Source organism: Symphalangus syndactylus, chromosome 18 (assembly GCF_028878055.3).
Source record: "Symphalangus syndactylus isolate Jambi chromosome 18, NHGRI_mSymSyn1-v2.1_pri, whole genome shotgun sequence".
In the NCBI taxonomy this organism is placed as follows: domain Eukaryota; kingdom Metazoa; phylum Chordata; class Mammalia; order Primates; family Hylobatidae; genus Symphalangus; species Symphalangus syndactylus.
The window spans coordinates 29,896,809-29,915,210 of NC_072440.2; the positions used below are offsets into that span (position 1 = coordinate 29,896,809).

General features: G+C 38.7%; 1 protein-coding gene across 9 annotated transcripts in view; it reads right to left on the reverse strand.

Moving 5' to 3' along the window:
* BDP1 (B double prime 1, subunit of RNA polymerase III transcription initiation factor IIIB) overlaps positions 1–18,402 on the reverse strand; it is a 114,297-nt gene that overhangs the window by 16,121 nt on the left and 79,774 nt on the right. For 6 of the 9 annotated variants that reach the window (XR_010117049.1, XR_008652566.2, XM_055253459.2 and 3 more), the window contains 8 exons: positions 17,686–17,805; positions 9,981–10,017; positions 9,410–9,502; positions 7,393–7,621; positions 6,809–6,969; positions 4,596–4,746; positions 4,200–4,380; positions 628–691 (listed from right to left, as the gene is read on the reverse strand). Coding sequence is in view for 7 of the 9 variants with exons in the window: in XM_055253459.2 (XP_055109434.2) it covers positions 628–691; positions 4,200–4,380; positions 4,596–4,746; positions 6,809–6,969; positions 7,393–7,621; positions 9,410–9,502; positions 9,981–10,017; positions 17,686–17,805 (1,036 nt within the window). In the remaining 2 variants the exon portion in view is untranslated. The remainder of the gene's footprint in view (positions 1–627; positions 692–4,199; positions 4,381–4,595; positions 4,747–6,808; positions 6,970–7,392; positions 7,622–9,409; positions 9,503–9,980; positions 10,018–17,685; positions 17,806–18,402) is intronic. The other 3 variants (XM_055253453.2, XM_055253454.2, XM_055253456.2) reach the window with 3 other exon arrangements.

Here is an 18,402-nt window from a genome sequence, read left to right on the forward strand (position 1 = left end):
TAATTTATTTCATTTCTAAAAAGACAGTCTCAAGACAACTTATTGTCAAGACTAAATAAATAAATGCTCCCCCACAACGACCCCCCAGCCTGAGGAAGTAAGTTCTCTCCTTTTTTTTTTTTTTTTTTTTTTTGGGAGACAGAGTCTCGCTCTGTTGCCCAGGCTGAAATACAGTGGCACAATCTCGGCTCACTGCAACCTCTGCCTCCTGGGTTCAAGCAATTCTCGTGCCTCAGCCTCCCAAGTAGCTAGGATTACAGGTGTGTGCCACCGTGCCTGGCTAGTTTTGTATTTTTAGTAGAGATGGCGTTTCACCATGTTGGCCAGGCTGGTCTCGAACTCCTGGCCTCAAGTGATCTGCCCACCTCTGCCTCCCAAAGTGAGCCACCATGACTGGCCCAAGAAGTAATTTCATAAAGGATAAAGGTGACATACCATGGAGAAGATTTATGACTCTGAAAAACAAAACTGATACGCAAAATACTTCAAGGTGTTTCTATAAAACTTTTTAAATTTAAGGCCAGCACAGACTAAAATAAAACTGTTTTATGTTTTTCCATAGTTAAATAAGGGGTAAAAATCATACAATTAAGTTCTATGACATGTCATTGAAGCATATTATCATACCTGTTAGGTCTTGAGGATTGATTATATTCTCTTGTTGGACTTCTGGAATACTTGTTGGTGTATACTGCCATAAAAAATTAAAATGAAAGAGTCAGGTTGGCCAAATCTCGTATTTAAAAAGTTTTTCCTGTCAATATGATATAGTGAAGAGATTAACTCAACAACATCTAACCATATACAGTTTTCAAGTGTTTGAAGCTTTAGGCTGTTCCAATAAACTTTTGATTCATTTAAATAAATATTAATACAAAGAATCCTGATTACATTGTTAAATATGTGCATTTTATGAAATGATTTTTGAAGCGACAGGATAGGGAGACCCAAACTCCACAACTTTTTCTCTACTCCCATCACACCAGCCATTGTACTACTAGCAGGTGACATCTGAATGGAGGCAAACTGCTTTCCCTGCATGCAGTATGATTCCCTCCTGTTTTCCAAAAAACCGCAAACATGGTTTTTCTAAAATGCAATCCTGACTGTAATTCTCTACTGCTTAAAATCCCTCATCTCATGACAACCTCCGCCTCCTGGGCTCAAGCGATCCTCCCACCTCAACCTCCTGAGTAGCTGGGAGTACAGAAGCACGCCACCACACCTGGCTAATTTTTTTGTATTTTTGGGGGGTAGAGATGGGGTTTTGCCATGTTGCCCAGGCTGGTCTCGAATTCCTGGGCTCAAGTGATCCACCCACCTTGGCCTCCCAAAGTGCTGGCATTATAGGTGTAAGACACTATGCCGGGCTTCTACTGCTTAAAATTATTTTATTTTTTATTTTTATTTTATTATTTTATTTTATTTTATTTTATTTAACTTTATTTTTTTATTTTATTTTTTTGAGACAGTCTCGCTCTGTCGCCAGGCTGGAGTGCAGTGGCACAATCTTGGCTCACTGCAACCTCCGCCCCTCTGCCTCCTGGGTCCAAGCAATTCTCCTGCCTCAGTCTCTCCAGCAGCTGGGACTGCAGGCACACACCCCCACGCCCAGCTAATTTTTGTATTTTTTGTAGAGATAGAGTTTCACCACGTTGGCCAGGACGATCTCGATTTCTTGACCTCATGATCCACCTGCCTCGGCCTCCCAAAGTGCTGGGATTACAGGTGTGAGCCACTGTACCCGGCCTGCTTAAAATCTTAAAACTTTCATTTTGTGACCAACATCAATAACTGATTAAAGCAGAAATCATCAGTGGATATTAAAACTACAGGGTAACAGCTTGCTGCATTGGTCTCATTTGACAAATTACTAATACAGAATGGAAAAGATGCCATTATAATGAAGAGATCTGGCAGGTACCATTGTAGCCAAGTGATCAGTCAGCATCACCAATAACGGGACAAACTGACATTATGTGTCTCCCGATGTGATATAAAAGGAAGAACACATTATTACCTATATAGTAATTTTGCCCTAAAATATGTAAGTTGAATCTAGTAATGAGGAAGCAATTAATAAAAAGAAATCCAGACTGTAGGCCAGCCTAGACTGGTCTAAACTTCTCTTGCTTTTTCTCTTTTGTGAACAAAAAGACAAGAAAAATACTCTAGATTAAAGGAAAATAAGGAGAAAGGATAATCAAATGCAATGTGAGAGCCCTGATTGGATCTTGAATTTAAGAAAAAGAAAAAAAAAAAGCTGGCCAGGCATGGTGGCTCATACCTGTAATCCCAGCACTTTGGGAGGCTGAGGTGGGCAGATCATTTGAGGCCAGGAGTTCAAGAGCAGCCTGGCCAACATAGTGAAACCCCATCTCTACTAAAAATATTATACAAAAAAACTAGTCAGGTGTGGTGGCACACACCTTTAATCCCAGCTACTCAGGAGGCTGAGGCACAAGAATCACTTGAACCTGGGAGGCGGAGGTTGCAGTGAGCTGAGATCATGCCACTGCACTCCAGCCTGGGTGACAAAGTAAGACTCTGTCTCAAAAAGAAGAAAAGCTATAATGGACATAATTGGGACAACTAGGAAAACTGGAATGGAAACTGTATATTACATATTGTTGAGACAATGTTAAATAGTGTAGTAATACTGAGTGTGACAACAGTACTGTCCTTTCTCTGTAAAAGAACTTCCTTGTCCTTATTAGATACAAGATGAGGTATTTATGGACTCAACCTACTTTCAAATGATTTAGTCTTTTGGTTTGGTTTTTTCCTTTTTTTTTGAGACAGAGTCTTGTTCTGTCACCCAGGCTGGAATGCAATGGCACGATCTTTGGTCACTGCAACCTCTGTCTCCTGGGTTCAAGCAATTCGCACATCTCAGCTTCCCAAGTAGCTGGGATTACAGGTGCATGCCACCACACCTGGCTAATTTTTGTATTTTTGTAGTGATGGGTTTTCACCTTGTTTGCCAGGCTGTTCTTGAACTCCTGACCTCAGGAGATCTGCCCCCCTCGGCCTCCCAAAGTACTGGGATTACAGGCGTGAGCTACCCCGCCTAGCCAAGTATTTATCTATACAGATGGAGAGCAAGACAGAGTTAAAAAACAAATGAAGAAAAGTACTAACAATTAATGAATCAAAGTGAAGTGTATGGGATAATTCTTTGTAAGATTTTTGTAACTTCTAAGTTTAAAATTTTTCAAAATAAAAAGTAAAAATTAAGAAGTCAGGGTGGCATAAGGAATCTCGTACCTTTAAATGTAACCAAACTCCTTAGCAAGTCATAAAAATCCTTTTATGATCTGTCTGCAGGCTATCTTTCTAAGTTCATCTCTGATCACTTTCTTCATTAATATTCCACTCATACTACTTACATGCTGTTTCATATTGGTTTGTTCTTGGAAACAGGGTCTCACTCTGTCTCCCAGGCTGGAGTGCATGGCGACCACAGCTCACTGCAGCCTCTACCTCCCAGGCTGAAATGATCCTCCCACTTCAGCCTCCTGAGTAGCTGGGACTACAGGCAAATGCCACCATGCCTGGCTTTTTTTTTTTAATGGCATTATAGGTGTGAGCCATTGCAACCGGTCCACACCTGTTCTTTACACACATATGTTCCTCTCCCTTTAACTGGATAATGTATACATGTTCTTCAAGTCCAAGGCTTCTCTCACTTGGGGAACTTTTTATGGAACTGTTCATGTATTGGTTACATGACTGCATAGTTATAAAAACCTGAAGAACTGTACACTAAAAACGGTGCAGTTAGCCAGGCACAGTGGCTCATGCCTGTAATCCCAACACTTTTGGAGGCCAAGGCGGGTGGATCACTTGAAGCCAGAAATTCAGTACCAGCCTGGCCAATATGGCGAACCCCGTCTCTACTAAAAATACAAAACCTAGCTGGCTGTGGTGACACATGCCTGTAGTCCCAGCTACTTGGCAGGCTGAGGCAGGAGAATCTGTTGAATCTGGGTGGCAGAGGTTGCAGTGAGCTGAGATCATACCACTGCACTCCGGCCTGGGCAACAGAACAAGACTGTCTCCAAAAAATAAAATAAAATAAAATAAAGAAAAATGAAGATAAAAGAGGTGAAGTTTATTGTATGTAAATTATACCTTTTTTTTTTTTTTAATGGAGGAAAACACCTTGCTATCCCTTATTATACTGTACATTCTTTTACCTCTGGCACAGGAAGTGTAAGCACAGTGTCTCCTTTAGAGTCCTTTATCTGGGGCTCTTCAACAGAATTTTCACCAAGACCCCTATCCAAACCAAGTGTGCAGGGCCCTGTCTCAGAGGAAGCAACTGGAGCAACTGATAACATGTGAACCTCCTGAGAGTTCTCTTCTCGATTTTCGTTTCTGAAAGAGAGTTTAGCATGCATGTCATTTGAAATCAGGCAAATCATGGAATTATTTTTAGAGCTACGTGTGTAAAAGATCATCTAATTCAGTGGTTTTGAAACTTTTAAAACATATTTAATGCAATAGAACTTCTTTTTCAAATTCTTACAGCCACAACTTAAGGCTATAGCTGAAACAATATAAACTGAATCTCAGAATCTCTTCACTTTTACCTTTCAGTTAGGTTTACTTCTGAAGAAATACTGGTCCCTTTGATACCATGTACACATGCCAATTTGCTCTGATCCTTATTCTCTGCTGTTGTAACTGGTCCGAGGTTTTTATTTTCCAATTCTGTTGCTTTGGAAGCATTTTTCTCTGTTTCTTAAACAAAAAGCACATTTACGATACAGACCAAAATAATACAGCTAAAATCCCTGTATTAGAAACATATGCCCTCTTAAAAGGAAGATCCCTATATAGTGACTCTTCCAAACTTCTCTTATTCCACAAATCAGGCTTATACACATGGCAGAAAGTCCTGGCTAATAGATATTTGAACAGTAAAACATGATTAATAAATCCTGTTCTGCAAATATTTCACTCATGACTGCCATGATAATTGTATCCTCACTTTATGGTACTAGCATCAATAATTAGAAACTCAACATATAAAAGAGACTTCGAGGTGGGTACACGGAGGTTTGGCTAGTTCCACTTCAGAGGAAGACTTGGAGAAGGAGCTGCACTGCAAAGAATAATATCACAAATGAGGAAAAAAAGAATTCTATATAGAAGAGGTAATTTGAGACTGGATGTTGAGAGAGGTTTTAGAAAAGGTGACCTCTCATGGTTCTCATGTATTTTTCATCATGTTTAGTGCAATACTGTATATACATGTTTAGTGCAATACTGTGAATAACACCATGGGACCCATACAAAGTATCCTTAATGTTGGAAGCACTCCCAAGCAGCAGAGAAAAGTCATAACATTATAAGAAAAAGCTGAACTGCTTGATATGTATTACAGATTGACACCTGTAGTTGGGGTTGCCCACCATTTCAGACAGATGTTTCATCTTGTAAACAGATGACATAAACTTTTGGTACTGATAAATACAATGCAGTACTGAAAATGTATTTTCTCTTCCTTATAATTTTCTTCCTTTTATTTTTCTTTGAGACAGGGTCTTGCTCTGTTGCCCAGGCTAGAGTGCAGTGGCAATATCACAATTTACGACAGCCTTGATCTTGCGAGCTCAAACCTCTGAGTAGCTGGGACCACAGGTGTGTGCCACCACGTCTGGCTAACTTTTAAAAATTATTTTGTAGAGACAAGGTCTCCCTATATTGCCCAAGCTGGTCTCAAAACTCCTGGGCTCATGTGATCTTCCTGCCTCTGCCTCCCAAAGGGCTAGGATTTCAGGTGTGCACCACCACCGTGCCCAGCCTGATTTTTTTTCTTTTTTTGAGATGGGGTCTCACTCTGCTGCCCAGGCTGGAGTACAGTGGCATGATCACAGTTCACTGCAACCTCAATCTCCCTGGGCTCAGGTGATACTCCCACCTTAGCCTCCTGAGTAGCTAGGACTACAGACATGTGCCACCATGCCTGGCTAATTTTTGTACTTTTGTAGAGATGGGATTCTGCCTTGTTGCCCAGCCCAGTCTGGTTTCAAGTGAGCCACCCACCTTGACCTCCCAAAGTTCTGGGATTACAGGCGTGAGCCACTGTGCCCAGCCCCAGTCTGACTTTCTTAATAACATTTTCATTTCTCTATGGCTCATAACATTTTCATTTATCTATGGCTCAAGGACATCAGTTGAAAAAACAGAAAAAACAATTTTAATTTTCTCCAGCCCATTTTATCGTAAGAATACAGTATATAACACATATAAAATACAAAATATGTGTTAATTAACTATCTTATCAATAAGGCTTCTGGTCAACAGTAAGCCATTAGTAGGTAAGTTTTTGGGGAGTCAAAAGTTATACATGAATATATATATATGTTTTCAACTCATAAGAGACAGGGTCTCACTATGTCGTCCAGGCTGGCCTCAAACTCCTGGGCTCAAGCCTCCCAAAGTGCTGGAATTACAGGTGTGAGTCACTGCACCCAGCCTATACACAAATTTCTGACTGAATGGGGAGGTCAGTGCCCCTAGTTCAAGGGTCAACTATGAGAGAGCGAGAATGAGAGAAAGAGACAGAGAGAGAATAAAAAGACAAAAAATTGATCAAACAAATATAGCAAAATGGTATTAATTACTAAAACCAATTGGTAGATTTATGGATATTTATTTTACAGCTCATCTTACTTTTTAATTTGAAACTATTTTATTGTAAGTTAAAACAATTTAATGACCAAATATTTCTTTGAAATGTTAATGTAATTTCTTGTGTCAAAATGATTTTGCAACATATTAAGAGAATAAAATTTACCTCTTTGAGTTTCCATTTCTGCCCCTTTGGTTACACACAAACTGGAAACTTCCTGATAATCATCAAACCTGTTGGTCCCTAAAGTCTTCTCAAGATTTGGTTTAGGCTTGGCAAGTCTACTTCTTATTCTCACATTACTGGTCACTTTAGAAACTGTATTCCTAAAAACAGAAGATAGAGAAATTTATGAATCGTGTTAGATCTTGCTCTCCCACATTAATACAGTCTGTCTAGCACTGATACCGTGAATGACCTGTTAGGTGCCACACTGTCTGCAAGTGTTCATTTCTTAATACTAAAATTACAAAGTAGTAACTTTACTAGAGGTCTTAAGAAGAGAATTTAGTCTGTATTTGTAAAACAGAGACATTTATATAAATCTATTTCATTAAAGCTTCAAAGATACACAACATTTACTACTATAATTTAAACATGCAAACCATTAACCTAAAATCAAAATCAGTCCATCTTTAAAGGGTAAGAAATTAGCATTGCCTACTTTACATTTACAAGCATTACTCAAAGCTATTAACTAATTTTATGGTGGTTTTAGTAATATTTATTAATTGAATACTAAAATAAACCTGGCTGGTGTAGCATTCTCCTTTACTTTCTCCATTAAACTTATTTCTTCTCTGGAACTTTGTTCCTCCAGTACAATCTTGTTTTCTTCAAATGATGCAGGAGATGTAGTAATGACAGGTGAAGAAAGCTCCTGACATTCATGAACAATTTTGTGATTTACATTATCTAGGCTAAAAGGAATATGGCTTTTATCCTTTGAATGAACATGAGGAGGTATACATACTCCTACTGAAGAAAAAAAAAAAAGAAAACAGAAAATTAAAATGGACCAAATTATAGATGCTCAAAATAAATTCCTCAACATTTAGTAATTGTAAAATTCTGCATTATTAAAGTTTGCTTCATTTGTGCAGCAGCAACAGAAAAAGATTTTAAAAATAAATAGAGTTTGCTCTTGTTGGCTATAAATGTATGATCTCCCTATTTCATGCCAGGGATTTGACCTATTGTGAGCTTAATAATCCTTATAGACTGAAATTTTATCCAATTATTAGTAAAAATGAGTACTTTTGTTACTTTCAGTAATTATATAATCTCAGATGGATTTCAAGATAGACAGCACTGCCAGCATTTAAGATTTTTAAAACCTTTATGTTCTATACGTCCTTTATGTTCTATATGTTTTTGACAGGCTCTACTGCAATACTCTGCCACTAAGAAAGGAGCCCTATACAGAACATAAATCAGAGACTTTCCCGATAAATATATGGTTCCAAGCCTAAAAGTCTAATATGTCCTTATTTATCTATTTTCAAGACAGGGTCTCACTTTGTCACCCAGGCTGGAGTGCAGTGGCGCGATCTCAGCTCACTGCAGCCTTGACCTCCTGAGCTCAAGCAATCCTCCCACCTCAGCTTCCCAAGCAGCCAGGACTACAGGTGTACACCACCATGCCTGCCTAATTTTTTGTATTTTTTGTAGAGATGGGGTTCCACCATGTTGCCCAGGCTGGTCTTGAACTCCTGAGGTCAAGCATTCACCAGCCTCGGCCTCCCAAAGTGCTGGTATTATTGGCGTGAGCTGCCGCGTCTGGCCCAAAAGTCTAATACTTAAAATGAATGGAGGCTGGGAGCGGTGGCTCACGCCTGTAATCCCAACACTTTGGGAGGCCAAGGCAGGTGGATCACCTGAGGTCAGGAGTTCGAGACCAGCCTGGCCAAGATGGTGAAACCCCAACTCTACTAAAAATACAAAAATTAGCTGGGCCTGTAATCCCAACTACTCGAGAGGCTGAGGCAGGAGAATTGCTTGAACCTGGGAGGCAGAGGTTGCAGTGAGCCGAGATCATACCATTGCACTCCAGCCTGGGTGACAAGAGCAAAACTCTGCTTCAAATAAATAAATAAGATGAATGGTAGGCTACTCATAACCAAACTCCATCTCAAATAAATAAATAAGTAAATAAAATGAATGGTAGGTTACTCATAACCAGGCAAAATAATTACCAGGAATAGTATAATTATTCATTTCATGCAATTAAAAGATACTGAGATAGTAAAGATTTATTGCTTGTCTGTGATTTCCATCTAATAAATTTAAAATCTTGGTTGATATATCTTTTGGCTCTGTCCAAACTGAGAACAGTTTAAACTAAATTATTTCAATGAGTTCAATGAGTACTGTTGTCTCTTTGTGCTCTGTTTGTCATCTAATTGTGAATACCATCCCAAGCAGCAACTCCTTTGCAAAAGACACATGTATAAAGTAATCAGTGATCAGTGAGCTCAGTTAACCAATGACATACATGATGGTAAAGGTAGTATTCACTAGAGCAACTATTCCATGAATACAAATTATTCTTAATAAACCAAGTGCGTGATCTTCAATTAGCTGTCACTACACCTAAACAGTAGTAAAATAGTGGATGGATCAATACATACATACCACATTTTATAGAAGAACAACAAATGGAGACAACTTCAAATGTAAAAGGGTTATTACTCAAATGTGGGTATAATTTCTTAAGTTAGGTTTTAAAAGTTTCTATTTTTGATAGTGCTTAGCTTTCATTCTTACCATCACCCTGTTCACTACTGATCTCTGACTGCAATACTAGATCTCCCATTGTAAGTAAAGTTATTGCAGCTTCGGTGCTTCCATCATTGGTACCTTGTGAGGAAATATATCAACATTAAAACAAAAGAATGAATCTGGAAATCTGTTCACTTAAAAAAGATTTTTAATTAAAGTGTTTATCTCCTAGTAGCAGATTCCAGTATCCTCTGAACCATTAATCCCTTACTAGGGTAGTCTTTTGTTCAGGTTATATGCTACAAATAAATAAATCATCACTGTTGGTTTTTGACTCACTGACCAGGCCTCCCTCCGATTAAATAATATCTTCAAGGAAAATGCTCTCCCATTTGTGAAGATCCAGAGGAAATACTCAAATACTTCTTAAACATTTTTTAAATTCACCTTCTAAAATAACATTCCAAGAATCCACATTTCTCACAGAGATAACATTCAATAGCTGAATCTTTTTGTTAAACTCTCCAGCAAACTGATTCATTTATTATCTCCACTATTAAATCACTGTACTAGTGTTAATCAAGGTAGTCTTAGCAGTTTCCTTGATAACAGTTACCTGGTTCATCTTGGATATGTTCACTTGTGGTCATTTCCTAAAAAGGAAAAAAATAAGTAACATCTTAAATATTTCCCCAAACACGTTCTGTTTCTCAACATGCACTACATTTTCAGAGGTCTTTCCATACTTTTAGCTACAATAGTGTAAACTGGTTTGTCTTAATTTATAATTATTCACAAAATTCCACCAGCAACAACAGAAATAATTTAAAGGCAAAATACTTGTGTCTCTTGCTCCTGATTTTATCTTTTTCTTGTATTACGTGCAAATTTTAACTCATCATTTTGTTATGTATGTCTACCATTCTTACTTTACTTCTTCATTTTCATAATCCTTCAACTCTAGTCATATCTGCTGCCAATTTTTACCCAATGGAAACCAAGGCCTGAAGGGTATTGCAAAATTTTTATACTACTATGTAGCTTAAAACTTAAATGCATTTTAATAAATTAAGAAGTTACAGAACCAATGTCCAGAGCGACAGCTTGAGAAGCTTCACTGACCCACTCCTCAGTGAAACTGATTTTAAAAACAAAACATTTAAAAGCCTCTGAAAATGATCCTAACGACAAAAAGCAAATGAAGAAATATCTGTTCAAGAAAATCTGAAAATTTGCTAACAAAGGTGAGAGTCTACGTGAATCAAAACTGCTCTCTCTCTCCTTCCTCCCAGCTCAGCATGGCAGAGACTCCACCTCAAACTGCTGCACCCAAAAATACAAGGCCCCCAGTCCCCAAGGTCCCACCTGGAGAGGATTTTTCCCTAGGGGAGTAGGACTTCAGCTCCTGACATCACAAGAAAAGTACAGACCAATATCTATTATGAATATGGACATAAAAATCACCAATAAAACACTAGAAAGCCGAATCCAACAATGTATAAAAATTAGACATTATGACCCTAGAATTTATCCTGGGGAAGCAAGGTTGGTTTAACATCCAAAAATCAATACAATAAAAAACAAAATTCACATGATCATCTCCATAAATGCAGAAAAAGCATATGACAAATTCCAACACCCTTTAATGAGAGAAACATTCAACAAACTAGGAATAGAAAGTAACTTCTTTAGCCTGGTAAAGGACATTTATGAAAAACCCATGGTAACATCATACTTAATGATAAGACAGGATGGGAGGACTGGTAGCAGCCAGGCAGCCCAGCTTTGAGAAGGCTCTCAGCATGGTGCGGCTCACAGGCACCCAGCATGCACACTCCCGGCCACAAGATGCCCAAGAGGCATCAGCTCAGCAGAAGGGCGGTGAAGGAAAGAGCCCAAGATGAGACTAGTATGACTGTCAGCTAAACCTGCTCCTGCAAAAATGAAAACAAAGCCAAAAAAGGCAGCAGGAAAGGATAAATCTCCAGATAAAAAAAGTGCAAACAAGAGAAGAAAGGGGAACAAAGGGAAAACAAACCAAAGTGGCTAACCAAGAAATAAGATTTACCTACAGAAAACAGAGAAACAAAAACCAAGGAAAGTCCAGCCTCTGATGAAGCCGGAGAGAAAAAAAGCCAAGTCCGATTAATATCATATACCATGTCTTACCAATAGTCCCTGTCTCCCTTCTTGTACATTCCAGAGGAATATTTTTATCAACTATTTCACAAATGCAAGTTTTTTAGTAACTCTAGGAATATTTTTAAGAAGGAAATCCCACCTCATCCCATTTTTTAAGTGTAAATGCTTTTAAGGGTAAAAATCATTTTCCAGTTGTTTATTTTTTGGTACAACCAGAAAACAGTGTGGGATATTGAATTATGGGAGGCTTTGACTATCTTGAGTATCAGCTTAACATTCCACCATATTAACTGGCAATATGGAATCACAGTCCTGCATCTGATGTCTTGAAATTTTTAAGTTACTTTTATTCCCGTGGTTTGGTTCTGGTTCTTTTTTTTTTTTTGGTTTTTTGGTTTTTTGATTTTTTGGTTTTGAGACAGAGTCTTGCTCTGTCGCCTAGGCTAGAATGCAATGGTGCAATCTCCACTCACTGCAGTCTTCGCCTCCTGGGTTCAAGCAATTCTCTTGCCTTAGCCTCCCAAGTAGCTGGGATTACAGGCATGTGCCACCATGCCCAGCTGATTTTCTGTATTTTTAGTAGAGACGGGGTTTCACCATGTTGGCCAGGCTGGTCTCGAACTCCTGACCTCGTGATCTGCCCGCCTCGGCCTCCCAAAGTGCTGGGCTTATAGGCGTGAGCCAACGCGCTCGACCTGGTTCAGTTTTGTTTGAGACAGAGTCTTGCTCTGATGCCCAGACTGGGGTGCAGTGGTGGCAATGACAGCTCACTGCAACCTCAACCTCCTGGGCCCAGGTGATCCTCCTGCCTCAGCCTCCAGAGTAGCTGAGACCACAGGCGCATGCCACCATGACTGGCCAACTTTTAAAAAACATATCTGTAGAGACAGAGTCTCCCTCTGTTGCCCAGACTGGCCTGGAACTACCATGCGATCCTCCCACCTCCCAAATTACTGAGATTACAGGCATGAGCCACCACGCCTGGGCCCATGTTGTTTTTTGGTAGAATTGCTTCCTAAAGAAAACCACTCCTTGATCATGGCTCTCCCTGTCAGAATTGTGTGCACTCTATAAATCTTCGGTTGTCGTAGTCCTGTTTTCCTAATAATTTTGTTAATGTGCTGTGAAAGACTGAAAATTTGAGTATGTAGTATATATGCTATTTAATTGCAAATTGTGGAAGTATGTAACAGTTTATCAACATGTAAGGATACTGGTACTTGATAGCCTTTTAATGAAAACTTGCTTCCAAATTTTAAGCTGGAAAGTCACTGGAGTAACTTTTAAAAATAATTACAATACATGGCTTTTTAGATTTTCGGTATAGATGTGAAGAATTGTGTACTGATCCTCAACACAACCAATAAAATCTCAACTATGAAAAAAATAAATGATGAAAGACTGCATACTATCCCCCTAAGATCAGGAATAAGACCAAAATGCCCACTCTCGCTTCTATTAAACTTTGAACTATAGGTTCTAGCCAGGGCAATTAGGCAAGAAAAAGAAATAAAAGACATTCAGGTCAGAAAGTATCAAAGGTTGAATTGTGTCCCCTAGAAAGATATGTCAAAGTCTTAATCCCAAATAATGTGAACATGACATTATTTGAAAATAGGGTATTTGTAGATATAATCAAATTTAGATGAGGTCATATTGGATTAGAGTTGGTCCTAATCCAATATGACTGGTGTTCTTTCCTTACAAGATGAGAGGTTACACACACACAAGAGGAAAATGTCATGTGGTAATGGAGACAGAGGGTGGAAGTATGCTGCTGCATGCTGAGCAATGATAAGGACTGCCGGCTACCACCAGAAGGCAGGAGAAAGGCATGGGATGGTTCTTCCTCAGAGCCTCCAGAAAGAACCAACATTGGTGACACCTTGATTTTAGACTTCTAGACTCTAAAGCTGTGAGAGAATAAATTTGTTTTGTTTTGTTTTTCTCATCTCCGTAAGTGCCTGGAGAATTTTCTGTGGTTATAAGCTATCAAGTTTCTGGTGCAAAGAGTACCTAACTTAAAATTTTTTTATTTTAGGCCGGGCACAGTGGCTCACACCTGTAATCCCAGCATTTTGGGAGGCCAAGGTGGGCAGATCACCTGAGGTCAGAAGTTCGAGACCAGCCTGACCAACATGGTGAAACCCCATCTCTACTAAAAATACAAAAATTAGCTGGGTGTGGTGGTGGGCGCTTGTAATCCCAGCTACTCTGGAGGCTGAGGCAGGAGAATCACTTGAAACTGGGAGGCAGAGGGTGCAGTGAGCCTCCAAGATTGCACCATTGCACTCCAGCCTGGGCAACAGAGTGAGACTCTGTCTTTAAAAAAAAAAAAAAAAAAATTGTTATTTTATGATGGGTTTATCAGGATGTAATCTCCTCATAAGTTGAGGAGCATCTGTACTTTGTTACAGTGATCCTACGAAACTAATACAGAAAGAAGTAAAACTATCTTTATTTGCAGATGACATGATTTGACAAATAGAAAATCCTAAGGAATCCACCAAAGAAGTTGCAGGATATAAAGCTAATATACAAAAACCATTTTTATTTCTACACACTTGCAACGAACAATCCAAAAATGAAATTAAGAAAACAATCCCAGACCGGGCACAGTGGCTCACGCCTGTAATCCCAGCACTGTGGGAGGCAGAGACGGGTGGATCACCTGAGATCAGGAGTTCGAGACCAGCCTGACCAACATGGAAAAACCCTGTGTCTACTAAAAATACAAAATTAGCAGGGTGTGGTGGCATATGCCTGTAATCCCAGCTACTTGGGGGGCTGAGACAGAAGAATTGCTTGAACCAGGGAGGCAGAGGTTGTGGTGAGCCAAGATTGCACCATTGCACTCCAGCCTGGGCAACAAGAGGGAAACTCGGTCTCAAAAAAAAAAAAAAAAAGAAGAAAAGAAAAAGAAAACAATCCCATTCACAATAGTGACAAAAATAATATACTTGGAAATAAATTTAACAAAGAAGTGCAAACTTTATATGCTAAAAACTACAAAACACGGTTGAAAGTAAAAGATCTAAATCAGCCAGGTGTGGTGGCTCACGCATGTAATCCCAGTACTTTGGGAGGCCAAAGCGGGCAAATCACTTGAGGCCAGGGGTTTGAAACCAGCCCGGCTAATATAGTGAAACCCCATTTCTAATAAAAATACAAAAAAATAGCTGAGTGTGGTGGCACATGCCTGTAATCTCAGCTATTCAGGAGGTTGAGGAACAAGAATTGCTTGAACCCGGCAGGTGGTTACAGTGAGCCGAGACTGCACCACTGCATTCCAGCCTGGGTGACAGAGCAAGACCCTGTCTTAAAAATAAAAAATAAATAAACATAAATAAAGCAAAGAAGATCTAAATAAATGGGAAAAGATCTCGTATTCCTGGATCAAGAATCTCAACACTGTTAAGGTTGCATTACCGTCTAAACTGATCTCCAGATGCAATGCAATCCCACTAAGATTCCCAGCTGACTGCTTTGCAGAAACTGACAAGCTGATTTTAAAATTCATATGGGACCAGGGATGGTGGCTCATGTCTGTAATTTCAGCACTTAGGGAAGCTGAGATGGGAGAATCACTTGAGGCCAGGAGTTTGAAACCAGCCTGGGCAATACTGGCAGGCCCTGTCTGTACCAAAAGAAAAGTAATATAATAAAAATAAAATTCATATGGAATTGAAAGGGACCCACAATAGCCAAAACCATTCTGAAAAATAATAAAGTAAAACTCTCACTTCCCAATTCAAAAACTTACTACAAAGCGGCCAGGCACGGTGGCTCACGCCTGTAATCCCAACACTTTGGGAGGCCGAGGTGGGCGGATCATGAGTTCAAGAGATCAAGACCATCCTGGCTAACACGGTGAAACCCCGTCTCTACCAAAAATACAAAAAAATTAGCCGGGTGTGGTGGTGGGCGCCTGTAGTCCCAGCTACTTCGGAGGCTGAGGCAGGAGAATGGTGTGGAGGCAGGAGAATGGTGTGAACCCAGGAGGCGGAGCTTGCAGTGAGCTGAGATCACGCCACTGCACTCCATCCTGGGCGACAGACGAGACTCCATCTCAACAACAACAACAAAAAAAAACAAAAGAACTTACTACAAAGTAACAGTAATCAATATGGCATCACCAGCATAAAGAATAGACATATAGATCTATGCAACAGAATTGAGAATTCAGAAATAAACCCATACATCTATGGTCAGCTGATTTTTGATAAGGGTGCAAAGACTATTCAATGGGGAAAGAATAGTCTTTTCGAATAAATGGTGACAGGACAAATGGATAGCCATATGCAAAAGAAATAAGTTGGATAATGAGGTTATCCATATATAAAAATAAACTCGAAATGGATCAAAGACTTAAATGTAAAAGCAAAAATCATCTTTTAGAAGAAAAATGGGTAAATCTTCATGACCTTGGGTTTCACAAAGGACTCAGATCTGACAACAGAAGCATGAACAACAAATGAAAAAATAGATTAACTGAACTTCATCAAAATTTAAAACTTTTTGCTTTAAAGGCAATCAAGAAAGTGAAAAGACAACCCCACAGAAAGGGAGGAAATATTTGCAAATCATATACCTGATAAGGGACTTTTATCTAGATTATATAAAGACTCCTTACAACTCAATAATAAAAAGACAAATAGCACAATAAAAGAAAAACAGACAAAACATGTGAACAGACATTTCTCAAAGATGATATACAAATGGCCAATAGGAACATAAAATGTGCCTGACATCATTAGTCACCAAGGAAATACAAATCAAAACCACAATGTGACACCACTTCACACTCACTAGGATAGCTAGATCCAAAAAGTCAAGCCAGGCACAGTGTCTCATGCCTGTAATCCCAACACTTTGGAAGGCTGAGGGAAAAGTATCACTTGAGGACAGGAGTACGAGACCAACCTGAACAACACAGCAAGACCCCACCTCTACCAAAAAAAAAAAGAAAAAAATTAGCTGGGCATGGTGACACACACCTGTAGTCCCAGCTACTTGGGACGCTGAGTGGAGAAGATCATATACACTCAGGAAGTCAAAGCTGTAGTGTCAAAGCTACAATTATGTTACTGCACTCTAGTTTGGGTGACAATGCAAGGCCGTCTCAAAAAAAAAAAAAATTGAACCGAACAAAAAAACAAAGTGAAATAATAAGTGCCAGCAAGGACATGAAAGAACAGGAACCCTCATAAACTGCTGGTGGGAATGTAAAAGGTATAGCTACTTTGGAAAACAGTTTGGCAGTTCCTCAAATGATGAAACATAGAGTTACCATATGACTCAGCAATTACATTTCTAGAAATGCACCCAAGAGAAATAAAAACATATCCACACAAACACTTCTACATGAATGTTTACAGCAGCATTATGTTTAACAGACAAAAAATGAAAATAATCCAAATGTTCATGAATGGATGAATGGATATACAAAATGTACCATATCCATACGGAATATTATTAGGCTACAAAAAGTAAGGGAGTACCACTACATGCTGCAACATAGATGAACAGCAAAAAATGTTACATTAAGTGAAAGAAGCCAGACACAAATGATCAGATTTTATAATTTTATGTCTAGGAAACATCTAGAACAAGCAAATCTATAAAGACAAAAGGCAAATTATTGGTTCCCTAGGCCAGGGAGGGTTGGGAGGAAATGAGTAGTGACTGCTAATAAGGTTTCTTTTTGAGGTGATGAAAATGTCCTAAAATTGACCGTGATAATGTTTGCACAATACTAGAAGTCACTTAATTGTGCACTTTAAATAATGAGTAAATCATATGGTGTGTGAATTATATGTCAATAAAGCTGCTTTTAAAAAGTTACAATTTCAAGCCTCCGCTTGCAAAGGCAAATAAATACCAATAATGGAAGAGTGCAAATAAAACGCAACAAAATATATTTTAACTTGTTTATACTTAGTATAAATTTAATGCAATTGAATTTTAATGTAAAAGTCTATGAGGATATTAAGAGCTCTGCCCACAAACAAACAAAATCAATGCTTTCACTAGTTTTTACTACTCAGACTAACAGCTCCTTACAAAGAGAAATTAGCTAAGTAAAGTGTTTGTAAACCTAAAGCTATCAAAATGAACCTCCAGTCTTTTCAAAGTAAACAAAGAATAAAAGGCCAAAACATATTAAAATGGATGCTTACAAACGGTGCACTCAAATTTTCTTCTTGTTTCGTTTCTTCAGTAGTCACATCTGTGTTTGGTAGCTCATGTGCAACAACAGCTATGCATCCTACATCTGGGACATTCACAGTTATTTCAAGCTGTCAAAATAAAGTTTTGTCATTTCATTTTGGCATATTACAAACAGCAAAACAAAGCCTCATCTTCAACATGAATAAGTAAGATGAAACACTAAAATGAAGAAATAATCCACATTCATACATAACTTAAAAAAAAAAAAAAAAAAAAAAAAAAAATGAAATGGAGTAATTCTTTTACTGACTGACAGCAACTTGGCAAAAGTAAAACATTTAAAATTTTTGAGGGGGCTGTGACTATTAGAACCAGTAAGCAAATTTTCTAAGACTCGTCTTCTTAGTGCCTGGCATTTCATTTTCCATTTTCTTCACTTTGTCCTTACTTTCCCCTAATTTCTCTGTTCAGTCTGTTAACATTTATAGTGTTCAGTCTGTTAACATTTATAGATGGCTAGGTGTACAGGGATATAAAGTCGAGTAAGACAAGTTTAGTCCCTATTCTCAATGAAATCACAATCTAACAGAAAAGCACACATGTAATCAATTAATTATACATGGTCATAAATGCTATCTATAACGAGTTGAAAGCCCTTAAAAATATTTATCGGGCCAGGCGCAGTGGTTCACGCCTGTAATCCCAGCACTTTGGGGGGCCGAGGT